This window comes from Falco punctatus (assembly GCF_963210335.1).
Source record: "Falco punctatus genome assembly, chromosome: 3".
Classification (NCBI taxonomy): Eukaryota; Metazoa; Chordata; class Aves; order Falconiformes; family Falconidae; genus Falco; species Falco punctatus.
Window position 1 is genome coordinate 32,407,597 of NC_137582.1, and position 13,435 is coordinate 32,421,031.

Here is a 13,435-nt window from a genome sequence, read left to right on the forward strand (position 1 = left end):
GGCAACCGGCCACCCACCCTTGGGTGGCTTTAGCGGAGGCTCCCGGCTCCCAGATTCCCCGCGGAGGACAACAGCGGCTTTTAGGAAAAGTGGCCTCTTTTTTTTTTTTCCCTGTGAGATTTTTGTGTGTGTTCTTCTTTCGGACTTTTGCTGGTGTTTTTTCAGCCCTGGCCACATTAAGATGATTTGCACGCCGAGTGTGTGCACGCACGCTGCTTTAGTGAATGGCTTTATCAGCAATCGCATCTTAAAGCAACATTAAACAATTACCTTTAAAATATATTTAAAAGTTTGAAATATTTATATTGCCGTTTCACTTTGTCAAGTGTTTGCACAGATAGATAGATATGATCTGGTAACTAAAAGCCTAATTAAAATTTGTTTAAAGCCAAGGGGGCATGTATTCTTGTTGACAGCAGCGGATCGATAGGGTAAGACAATAGAGCCCCATTATTTTACTTCCATTGACTGAACATATTGACATTTCAGGTTTGCGATTGCCTCAGTGAGCATGATGAAACACTGAAATTCACGAACCAACTGTCTGGAGTTGCACATATATTACTGTATGTCATCTCTGCCTTCAGGTTACCTTATCACTGAAGCAGAATGGTAATGGATGGCAGCATAGTACTTCAGTGGGGTTAGGGCGCTATCATTTAAGAAGCTGACACATAGCAGGTTTCGGGAGTGTCTTTAATTACCCCTAGTACTACGTACAAGGGAAGATGGTCCTTGTTACCTGCTGCTGCACTTCAGAGTTTACAGGCTCAGGAGCAGACAGGATAACAAGGTACTTAATGTTTCATATTTTATATACATGACTTGATACCTTAAACTTTTGTAGGAGCCCAAGGACTTCTGGTTGTGTTGTTTGCATGCTTGCCATGTTCACCAGTGGCAGCATCGCAACCCAGTCTCGATGCTCAAGTTCCAGAGCACCTGCTAGACCTTCTTTCTCCCAGTCTGAAGATTGCAAAGGAAACAAAGAACAACTTCCGAATAAATGGACTTTAGAGTTTCTCCCCCCTCAACATGCTCTGTCGATAATGCTCAGGGAATTCAAAGCAGTGAGACTACAACGGGATGATACATAGAGACATTTTTTCCTTAGTATAAGCACCGTAAAAAGAAATGTCCGCACAATACGTGCATATGCATGCATAATTGTATATATTAATTTATATGATTGTGAATATGAGGAAGACCCAGTGGCTGCAGAACGTACAATGTGTCTTATTATTTCAAAGGCTTTCAGATCTTCTTTAAAATCTAGCGGACTGTAGAATGAAACCCATCAGGGTTAGGCAGAGATAGAGACTGAAATTAATTTAAAGCGGACAAAGAGCTAATATGAAAGAGCCACTAGTGATTTAACTCATTTTTAAAAGTAAATGTAATGAAAATATAAAATGTATTCTGAGTGTGCCATCTACTCAGCAATTGTTGCCATCGAGTGGACTGCTGATGCCCTTTAAGATGGTAAAAAGAAAACAAGTCCTTTATACCATTTTCATGAAAATGTTAGGTTTCTGTTTGATCAGCAGGTGCTGTTGAGATGAAAGCCATGTGTAAATTTTCAGAAGGCCAAAAGTGTCAATTCAGAAAAGGAAAGTGATAAGAGAAAATGCAATCAGTTTTCCTGTTTTCAATTTGTGCAGGATTTGAAGAGCTGTTTTGTTAAACTGCTACATCTGCTCCAATATGAATATTGAACTACTTCCACTAAAAATAACACCCTATAATTTGGAAGCCATTGCAATCTTTTGTTAATGCAAGTGGGTTATTTAAAAAAAAATCTATTCTGAAAAATCTCCTGCCTAATGTGCATTTTTGTTTATCGGCACTTTTTATCTTCAGCAGATAAAATGGCATTATGCAATTAGGACCATATCTATTTAGACTGTAAAAATGGCATTGGGTAGCTGAATGTCACTATATTGGTAAAAGGATTTAACTTGTACATTGAAAATAATTTTATTAGTTGACTATGATTGTATATTAAAATGATGAGTGAGTGACTGCTTCCTCATTGCAACAATGCAGCTTTACCTATTACTGAGGACCTTGTGCAAAGTAAAAGGATGTTCGGAGTATGACAGAACATTCTTTGGCTTGTTTCATTCCTGCTGTACCTGCAAATCTTAAGTTTAGGCTCATCAAAGACAATTTAGTTAATGGGGCTTTTGGAGTAACTTTTTTCATGGTAAATGAAATGATTAAATCAGGCTTGAATGCATATATACAAAAATATCTGCTGCTGTGGAGCTGCTAGTACAAGTGATTTTTATGAACCTTGGAAAGCACAGCATTGGTAAAGCACAAATTTCCTATTGGAGGCATCTCCAGAGAAAATAACATTGCATCTCAATTTAAAAAAAAATAAAAATGAAAAAGGTATTTGTTTGTTAATTTTATAAATAAGGACTAAATGAAGAAGTGGTAATTCACTGTTACATCTATAGAGCTCTGTGTACATAACATCAGTAAATATGCAGAACAAAATGAGAGCTTTTACTTCTTTATATCAACATAGGAGAATTACCTGGTTTTAGTGTTAGAATGGGGTTTAGCTGTTGGTTTCCAATCTAGTAGTCAGGAACTCAGTTTTTTGGCAGGTGTCTGCATGGGAAAGGGCCTTGCTGATGCTACTGTTTGGTTTTGCAATTGGATTTGTAGGCTTTTGACCTTGAGGGATTTTCCTCAAAGTGATCTACAGATCAGAAATAATTAAGATTCAATAAACTGAAATTTAAATATAGAATGGATTTTGTGCGAGATCCGTGCTTGTGGTAGGTTGTCTAGAAGTCTGTGGCATGTCTACTTTATAGTTTGTATTCCCAAACATAACTGTGTGCACACATGTGCATAAATTTATGTTGAATGACAGAGGGATGATTATTTATACAGATTTTATCCAAAACTCTGTGCACTCCTGAAACATAACAAAAAGGCTCCCTCCCCAGAAGAGTGTTTACATCCCTTGACAGTCACTAGATTCAAATCTTCTCAACATGAAAGTTGTTTCCTTCCTCCAAACCTTCTTTTCCCCAACAAAGCTAACCCTGTTAAACCTCACCTTCTGTGGGACGTATACATAGTTATAGACATATGTATGAGAAGTAAATATTACAGAAAACATGGCCGATAGGGGCAAAATGTCTGTAGCCTTAAATAGCTTGTGATATCTACAGCAGAAGCTGTGCTGAGGAGGCCCTACCTCGGCTGACCCAGGGATGCGAGAGCCTCGAGGAGCCTCACGTTAGTGCTCGGTGCCTACATGGAGCTTTTTGCTTGCGAGTATTACCGAGCAAATGCTCTGTCGTAGCATGTTAGTGGTAATACTCTCTACCTGAAGCATTTTTAAACCAAAAAGCTTTTTTTTGCTTTGGTCGTGGGATTTTTTTGGTACTTTTCACAGGGGTTGGGGTGGAGTCCAGCCCCAAAAGAAAGATTATAGCCGGATGTAGGATATCCAGATTTTCTTATCTAAATTTTCTGAACACATTCATGGGAGTGTTCTGTTTTTCTTATTCTTTGCCAAAAATGCTGCATGCAGTTTTGCTGTTCTGTTGAATAGTTGCCATATTTAACTCCAGTGGTTGTGAATGGAAATGTGAATATGGAAAGAAACTCTTTCATGCTCCCTCTCATTTTCTGTAACACATTCTAGGATGCCTGGAAAGGAAGGAAATCCTAGATATTAAAAATATTTCTGAATATACAGGAATGATTTAAAAGAAGTTCAGCAAGCAACTTGGTTTTGTTTGTATGTAGTTTTTGGGCATGTGTGATATGGTGACTTATTTAAGTGATGCCTTTTTTTCACCCAATATTATTTATTGAATTTAGGCATCATAAAAGCACAGTTGTGTTGAACAGAACTGTACAATAGTGTTCCTGAGTGATTCCATATTGTGACATGCTGATACTTCATTGACATGCTGACATGCTGATCTTCATTGGATAGTTCATGGTTTCTTCAGCCATTTCAAGAAGGCATTTGATTCATTGCCACTTTTCTGTTCATCAAGGCGGGCAGACGGCGGTGCTTATGTATATAATAAAGTAAATACCCATAGTTCACGGAGGCTAATAGGCTCTTTTGGAAATTAGGTTACGGTCTGGAAAGACAGAAGACTCCACCTAGTGGAGTGGAATTAATCTCCACTGTGGCAAGCAATAGCATACAATAAAATAGATAGATACAATAAAATAGATACTGTTTATGAAAAGCCAAGTTGATGCAGTGAGTAAAAAACCCACGAATTTTGACAAGCATCTGGGGAGATGGTTGCATCATCATTACAAATTCTGCAAGACAGTAGTTACTTTTGTAGCTCTAGGAGGCTTATGTATGTCTGCCTTGTTGGATGTTAATACACAATTTGCATAAGTAGTAGTCATTACCACTAGCCATTTTCTTTTGCGGTTCCTTTTATTTGGAGACCTGCTGTCTACATTTGATTTCTGATGATGACCACATAGGTGCCCCTTTTGGTTGTGGCCCAGGTGTCACTTTAAATAGCTTGGCCCAAAGAAACCCAGTCCAACCCACCAAACATTTCCACTTTTTTTTCCATGGTTATTTATTTTCCAGAATAAATTTTCTGGCTTTCATTTAATTTACTTCTGTAACGGCAGTATCAGGATGCTCGTTCTTCATGCTGTCATGACAGGTTGGGTGGCATGTGTCCCTCATGGGTAGTCCCAAGGCTTAACAATCTCTGTTATGAAGCATCAAATTAAATGGGGTTTTTGTACCTGTGCTTTGCTTTCCCATTGGTTTGGTCACATTGTGTTACTAGGATGTAATACAATGAATTTTAAAGCCAGGATGCATTAGACAAGTTCAAGAAGAGAATTGCCCCAGACCAGCTTAGGTTTTGACCGTGAGAGAGGCTGAGGCTCTTGCCAGAAAACAAGATTATTAGGATGCAACAAAGGAGACAGAACGATAACTGCTGTAAAGGATATTTGGGAAGAGTGCTCCAAAGGAGTGCTTTCAGTGACATCCAGGTGGGGTTTGTTGCCAGAGCCATTAAAACATAGTGGTGCCAGAGAAAACTGCCAACAGATTTAGGGATAATGGCACCTGCGGGTGTGCTACCAATGGATGGTAGTGCCAGGATGATTTTTTATTTTATTTTAATGGTGGCATTGCTAGAAGTATTTAAGGGTAATGTTATAGAAAAGGTTTTAGTGAGTGAAGTCACAGAGTTCTAGGAACCATTAAGCAAAAGCTGTTTCATGACTGTACTATTTATTATTTTTAAAGCTTGTTAGCAAACCACTTAATGCTGGAAAAGCATGCTGCAACCTATATTAAAGCATGCTGCAGATGAGCAAGGAAACCATTGTTCTGAACTGAATAGCCAGGCTTGGTTTCCAAATGTTGTGCACATTTCATGTGCACCATGATAGATTAATGCAACTCCATGGGTCAGCAGAGCTTGTAAATGTTAAAGTACTGGAGGTCAGATCTTCCATAGTATTCACAGGGCCAGTTCTCGTAGAAGGTCGTCATGTTTCTTTTGTCTAACCACCGGTCTGAGGATCTGGACTTTCAGAATTTCTGTGTTCCCATGTCACATCTGTGATCACAACAATACTTTGTTGGATTGATTCTAAGACTTAGACCCAGATATGGCCCTAATAAAGTGGGCTAGATCAGGTCTTAATGTAAAGTAAGTGATTCTCTGTGATTTGTCAGGGATAGACTTAACTGACAAGACTTGCGTATAAAGGAGAGAAAAAGTTGATTCCTTCTGTAATAATACTCTCAGAGGTTCCTGTTGAGTCTGTGGGGCCAGGATTCTCAACTTCTGTATCCCAAGAGCTGTGTTAAACTGTGTTTAAGCCAGCTGCCTGCTCCAAAATTTTCCAGAGAAGTGTACAGCTACAGTGACTAACAGCTACAGTAGTTTTAAAGAGTGAAGTAGTGTGCAATTTTCCTTCCACATCCTGAGGTTTATTGAGCCCATCCTCTTCACTTGGGGAGATTTTGATGGGTTTTTTTTTTCCCATTTTTTTTCTTTGTTTTAAGTCCAGTCCTAAATTTTGCCTTCTCTTTATAGAGCTATTATTGGCCGCTATTGTTTTTATTATCCCATAGCTTCTCTGGGAAGAGAAGGATGGGCAGGACCTCAGTGACATTGCCAGAGCAAGTCATCAGTGTCTGCCCCCCAGGAGGTCACAGGAAGCAGGTGGCTGTGTTAATTGTCCTCACTCCCAACTCTTGTCCTTCCTGGAGGCAGTTTAGAAGTGGTCAGGAAGTGTCAGGCCTACTGTGTCCCCCCAGGTTCACTACTTCACGCATTCATAATGGTTTGAGGTGTGTGCCAGGCAAGGGAAACTGCATAGGAATCCTTACCGTCCTTCCTAAGCTGCGTGGCTACCTGGCTGGAAGGGCTGAATGCTGCTGCTGCAGAGTGTGTTTGGGGTTGCGGTTGGAATCCAACAGAATAACTAAGAATTCTGTTGCAAAACAATAAAATTAAAAGGTATTTCCCTAACATACAGTGTCTTTCTTCATTCAGGCTGTTGATAAAAAGTCCTGGGTGAGAAAACTACAAAGACTCATGAGGTGCATGAAATATTTCTGGAAACTATGAGCCACTTTCATCTAGTGAGTGGAGAATAGGGAATGTAAATGCATTTTCTGCTTAGGCCAGTCAGGTTTTAATTGTCTTTGTTGCAACTGCACCATCAGTAGTCTTGGATCCTAAATGGCACTCAGTGCTGTGCTTTGGAAAAGCAGTTAGGGTCTTGCTACTTTGGATGAGCTTCTTGTTAACTGCTTGGGTTTTTAGCAGTGAAGGCATCTAGCATTGCTGAGTATCTGGCTGCAAATGTCATACCCAATGCTGTAAGCCACGTTTTGAACTGTTTCTGTTAAGTGTCTTTTGGAAAGTACCGCTCAAGTTGGAAGTGACTTGAGTTGACTAATAAATATACTACTTATTTATCTGCCATATGCGTTTTGGGTGAAAACTCTTAAGCTTCTGCTCAGGTGTACTCTTGGTTTTACTGAGACTACTTGTCTAAATAAGGTGGGCTGCTGGATTATGTGGCTGGTGAATCATACTGGTTTCTGAATCACTCTTACAAATATCAGCCTGAAATACTAACAAATAATGAGCACATTGTGCTTGGACTTGTATGTTATTTAAAGAATAGCATTTTAAAGCAGAATGTAAAGCATTTGTAAAATGTTCGCTTAAAAACCACCTTGCAATTTACTTCCATCAAACCTGTTGTACCAGGAAAAATACCTCCTTTAGAAGGGAAAAGGTGTCAGTATTGTTGAAGAATATCTGATTTTTATCCAGCTCTTTGCTATTTAAGCTCCCTTCTTTTCAGTGGAAGGACATCAGCTGACAACAGCAGCAACCAAATCATGTTTGCAGCTGGGCAATTACAGTAGACCCTAAGATCTGTGACTGTCAGCCATGAACACAGATGCCTTCAAAGTTCTGGTTTTTTTCCATGTGGAAGTCGTTGGCATGGAACAGATGCCTTCATTTTGGAGAAACCAACCTCTGGATATAATTGGTTCTCTCTTCTCTGGTCCTCTAGGGACAGTCTCTCGCAGATGAAATTAGATGAGAGGGGAAAAAAAAAAAAGACGGGCACATAGGCTCACACATGACACGAAGCAGGAGTTTTCAGGATCCCTCTCTGTTTTGTCACATGGAACTCTTTTACAGCTGGAAGATTTCACTCCATTTTTAGCAGTCTACACACACGATGATGATGCTATATGAAAAACATGCAAATTAAAATACATATCTGGCCAAAGCTTGTTATTAATCTAGGCATGCTTGTTTAGAAATAAAACAAGCATATCCAGCCTATATTACTTCAGTGTTAAATGTTGACTTCTGCACTATCTTTTGATGTGGCAGTCTCGGAAATTTAAATAGCAGAAGGGACAAGATGGTTTAAAAAACTTGTGTTGCAATGGCAGAATCAAAGTATTTTCATCAGATGGTTTGATAGTGGTTAACACAGGAGGAAAGAAGCAAGAAGTGGACTTCAGATTTCACCTAGCATACAGGCATTACATTAAGGAAGCACATTTACAGGAGCTTAAGCAGAATTAGTCAGATGAACTCCTGTGATGAGCCGTTTCTGGTAGCTCTGTTGTAGTGTACTGAAGAGACTGTGCCCTCTTACTGCAGACATCTGAATTGGGATGATGGTAATGGGACTTAAAGGTTCCAAGAGAGTAAGAGAGAGGGAGAATCTGCTTACTGTGTGCCCATCAAAGGCTTTTGTCACCCACTCTCACCTCTGGTGTAACAGCTACCAAATCATTGTGGTTATGTTATTTAGTACTATTAAAATAAATCTAATTTTGAGTCACCTTAATAAGCTCAGTTGTGAACTGTGACAGTCAGGCAGTGCTGTGTATAGAGCTTTGTTATTCTTGGTTAGAGTGGGTACTTCCAGGAAGAGGGTGCAGCAGGGATCAGAGACTGCCAGAGGGTACTGCTGATACCCAAGAGCCTGGAGGTCTGTCATCTCTGATGGCATCGTGCTTTTCCTTTTTTAATTTTTATTTCCTAGCATAAGTGGTTGGTTTGTTTTGGTGTCTCCCCCCCCCCCCCCCCCCCCCCATATTGCAGTTTATTGTAACAGTCCAGTTCAGTCGCCAGTTGTAAAATTTATCTAGGCAAACGTAACTCTTCCATGAATTGGCTGATGAACTGTAGGAGTGTGCTTGCTTGAAGGTGCTGAGCCTTTGTAACAGCGTAGGTAGGTCCTGCTGGTAGCATATCAATGACCTGAATCCTGAACTTGTTTTTAATGACAATTTCTATTATTTCACATGGGGAGTTTACTACTACTGTAGTATTTCCATCTCTTAAAAGTTGAGCAGAAATGTCACCAGCAATGAAAACAGGCAGGTGTTACCCTGGTCCTACCTTAGTCTGGGTAGTTGGTAGAAGGCAATCTGCCTTTTAGACAACGTGATGTAACTGGAGAGCCGCCCTTTGGTTCCTGCTGACACCCCCGAGCTGTGTGCACCGGGACTTCCAGCGGTTAGAAGGAAGCCTGAAGTAAACTTAGTTCTGAACCGATGACTCTTCGGCTTTGGTAATGGAATGAGACTCCTGTTGTGATTTGTGGAACTGCAGTGCAACAGCGTGCTGCTCTTTGCATTGTATTTCTGAAGAACCACATATTAAGGGAAAAATTTAACCAGATAAGTGCTTAGGTGATGAAAGGATTTCTAGCAGTAACTAGGAAGTGCAGTAATGGTTGATTTCTTTTGAGGCTGATCCTGATATTTGTAGTCTTTACATCCTATTAATTCCTTGAAAGATAAGCTGATACAAGAATGATTTGCCAGGGCCAATGGCTCTTCTAAAAATCTTGGCTCAGGTTATATCCCCCTTCTCTCCACATATAAGATAAAAGCACTGTGAATATGAGGTTAACTGAATTCAAATAGAAGACTCTCTTGAGTTATTGCATTCCTTAGAAAATAAATACATTTCTCATATGGTTGAGATTGATCAAAAAAGTATTCTGTATGCCAGTGATTACATTCCCATCTGTGATTAAGGTTTTCTGTCTGCATCTGGTTTTCACATTATATTTCTGTAACAAGAATCCTTTATATGGCAGAGTTCACTCTCTGTATTTTCTATTAGCTGCAGCTTGAACTACTGCACGGATCGCAGATTTACACATGTGGTTTTCATTACTTCATACCATTGAGAAAAAGTAATATTTGTTTGGGAAAGTATGTTTTTCAAAATTTCCATGGTAATACAACATGTTGATCCTTTTTTATAACACTCTTGTAAGACTACAAATTGTTTGAGGCATTCTACTTTCAGTGAAGCTCAGACTTTAGACAATTCTGCATGTACATTGGAACAACAGCAGCAGTTTACAATTCAGGATGCAAAAATAAGTTTAAAAAAGGATATTAATGTAGAATGGGTATAGCAGAATGCATCCATCACTTTGGAAAATGTGGCATATAAAGAAAATGAACGTAGGGCTGAAACAAAGGAAGAGCAGTAAGTTAAAGTGATGTCTTCGTTGTAAAGTAGACAACAGATGGGTACTTTTTAAAGAACTTTTTTCTTACAGTAAGAGGTTTAAAAATCTTTTACCAGCCATGAAAAAGGAGTATGCTATTCAGCAGACAACAATTATTGAATTGTTATAAGTTACATAATTTAGCGTATTTGATCGTAATTATTTCTAGTGGCCAAATTAGTAAAGGTTAGCAAAATATTAATACATCTTTACAGATGGCTGCTGTGTGTAATTCTGAATCCCAAAATACGATGTAAATTTGATGTTCCACCGTAAGTCCATAATTCATCCAGACTGTGTTATTGTTACTCAGTAGAAAACTTCATGTTTAAATGATCTATCTCAGTGAAATTAATAAGGCCACTTGGTTAGTGAAGGATTTTTTGGTTTTGGTAGAATATGTGTTTATGGCCATAAAAATCAGATCAAACAATAACAACAATTTAGGGAATGTTGTATGCATTTATGGAAATGTAAAGTGTTACGCAAAAGGCTGGACAATTGAAAAATACACAATTCATGATAAGGTAGCACTGAAAGGTGAATTTATTGCCTGTGTAGGAGCATGGTGACAACTAGAGAATTTCATACAAAATAAAAATAACTTTAGAAAAGTAGTTATTGCACCCAAGTTGAGGAGTCCTAACCACATTTTGGAGATTATTTTCCAAATGCCAAAGGCAATAGTGTCATATTGAAAGCTTCACAGTTCCCAAATCCTGGGTAGAGTCCTGCAGTCCTTACACGCCTGTCATCACTGAAATCAATAGAATTTTGGCTTGTGTCAGGGCTGCGAGAAACATCGCACCACGACCATGGGAAAGGACTTCAAGTGGTGACCTCCTTTGTTCTGTAACCTAAACTTAACTTAGGAAGGTTTGTTTTGATTTGAGGAGTGTGCTTGTTTGTGGGAAGGATTGCAAATTGTAGCACAAACACAAAATACCATCTTTTGCAAATGCCCTCGGGCGATACAATTTTTTTTTGCAGTAGGATCTAGTGCAGGAGAGGGTTGAGGCTGGGTTCTAGGTTAGATGCATGCAGCTGCGACCAGATCCTTATGCATGCTTAACTTCATGTCCTGAAATACCTGAATAGTGGATGCAGATTGAAGCATGTGCGTAACTGTGTGTGTCTGGCCCTTGAAATCTTTCTGCCTTGATGTAATTGCAACCCCCTGAAAAGCATATTAATGTCTTGAAAAAACTGTCAGCGCTGTAATACAGACTCACACGAATGACAAAGTATTTGTGTAACCCAAATAAACAGTGTTTGTAGGTGTTGGAGTGGGTGGGAAACTGCCTTTTCAAAAGTGGGAGGGTGATTTGTAAACCTATCAGTAGCTTTTTGATCTCCCTTTGTTTAAATGTGTTTGCTGTTATGACTTACAAACCCAAATTAGTATAGCAATGTATAATTGCAAGGTCTCTATTTTTAGTAACCGTGATCGTTTAATAAATGATTCTCTAGAGCTTCTGTTGAACCAGGTAAAGTATGTAATATTTTATGTTATATGAATATATTTTACACCAAGCGTTTTTATAGAATTAGCTAATAGATTTTTTTCATGGTAGAGTACAGGCTGCCCTTAGTTTGTTGCCCTCTATATGTCAACTGTTTTAAATGAGCAACTTAAGAAACAGCCTTTGTCGAAGAATTAATACAGTTTTAAAGTACTGCCTTATATTAAGTAAGAAAATGTGGGTAATTGATTTAGAATGATAGCATTTTGGTCTTCCCTTTTTATTTAAAATACTGCTATTATCATGCAAATGAAGGGGTGTGGTGCTTCAAACTGGCTGTGATATGTGCTTCTTCTTTTTTTCTTTCTTTTTTTTTCTTTTCTTTTTTTTTCTGTCGTTTGTTGTTGTCAATAGAAAAGATTGATCTCTGGGCTGGTGAACATAATATCTGTCCCAGTCAGAAAAGGAAAGAGGAAATTAGCAGAGCGATTGGAGAATGATATCTGTCAAAAGAAACACTTGGAGAGCACTGAGTTTAGTGATAGGTGACTGCCGGAAAAAAGGGAACTTTGAATTTTGTCAAGGTAAGGAACAGAAAAATATTTGATTTTGTAATGTCCATACCTTTTAGAAGTTATTTGTAATGACTGTACCTTGCCTTGTAAACTGTAATTAAAAAAGAAATCTTTCCCTTCAGCCTCCAAAGAGTCTGCCTAAATCAGTGAAGGTGTGGTGTCTTCATTTTAATATCACTGAGAAAGAGTACAGCAATGCCAATAAAATGTCAATGATGACTTCTCTAAAATCTTCCTTACCTTAAAAATACATATGTGAAAATTTTAACTGTGTCTTTTTGTGTTTTTGATGACATAGGTGCTTTTTATGTGGTGGTAAATATTACTTGGCTGGGCTGCAAAATTAATAAAGTTCGGTTTCTTGAACTGTGAATTGGAACAGTTTGCAACCAGGTTAAGGGACAGTTGTATCCACATGGACCAAATGGTTGTGTTTGCAATTTAGTGGAAGCCTTTGGTGAACTCATTGCATTGGGGATCTGTGATAAATTTTGTTGAGAAGATACTGAGAATTTCTGCTGCTTGTGTGCAAAGATTTTTACCATACTGGAAAAGTAAATCTGCTACAACAGAACAAAATTTCTAGATAACCTATGACTGTCATTCCTGTCTTTACTGTAACTACATTTTTTTCTCCTAAAATGGTGTGTCTAGGTGGCAAGAAACTACTACACTGATTTTAGGTGCTTTCCCACACTGATACTTTCTCACTATTGGACCATTTTGCCTATGACATAACTTTGATAGAGGATACCAAATAAAATGAACAGTGTCTGAGTAGTCTAGGCCACGCTCGGGTTAGTTTTAAAGGCAGTCAAGCATTGATCATCTCACTGGTGTCCCCACGCAGGACACCATGGCCCATGCTGCTGTCTCTGGGGTGTGGAGAGGAGGTGAAGCACAGCTGAGAGAGCCAGCAGGAGGCTCAGCATATCGCATCATGGCTAGGGACCGGGCCTGAGGTTTTGTGCACCAGTATGAACATAATTTTAAAGAATTAAATCCTATTAAAAATTAATTTCTATTCTAATTTGAGTTCCTAACTCAGTTTAAAACAAGTAAATGCTTCTCTGGGACCTTCCTGTACACTGGCAGCATTGGAAAAGAATGAATAATCTTAGTAGGGTTTCTTCTTGGATTTTTATTTTGCTGATTTAGCAGTGTATAGCTTCTGACTAGTTTTCCTCTTTTCTGTCTATGGTCTATTGTTCAAAGTGCAAGCGTACCCCGTACAGGTGGTTGTTGGTTGGTTTCTTTTGCCATATGCATCTTCATAAATGATTTAAAAAATAAATAAATGTAAAAGTAAAGATTTCATGCCTGATGCATGCAGTGCTG

General features: G+C 38.8%; 1 protein-coding gene across 12 annotated transcripts in view; it reads left to right on the forward strand.

Moving 5' to 3' along the window:
- Positions 1-13,435, forward strand: part of RUNX1T1 (RUNX1 partner transcriptional co-repressor 1) — a 206,604-nt gene that overhangs the window by 98,731 nt on the left and 94,438 nt on the right. For 6 of the 12 annotated variants that reach the window (XR_013927275.1, XM_080381738.1, XM_080381742.1 and 3 more), the window contains one exon: positions 848-12,106. The exons of 3 other annotated variants lie outside the window; for them this stretch is intronic. Coding sequence is in view for 6 of the 9 variants with exons in the window: in XM_080381738.1 (XP_080237864.1) it covers positions 12,019-12,106 (88 nt within the window). In the remaining 3 variants the exon portion in view is untranslated. The remainder of the gene's footprint in view (positions 1-847; positions 12,107-13,435) is intronic. 3 more of the 12 variants (XM_080381740.1, XM_080381739.1, XM_080381731.1) reach the window with 1 other exon arrangement.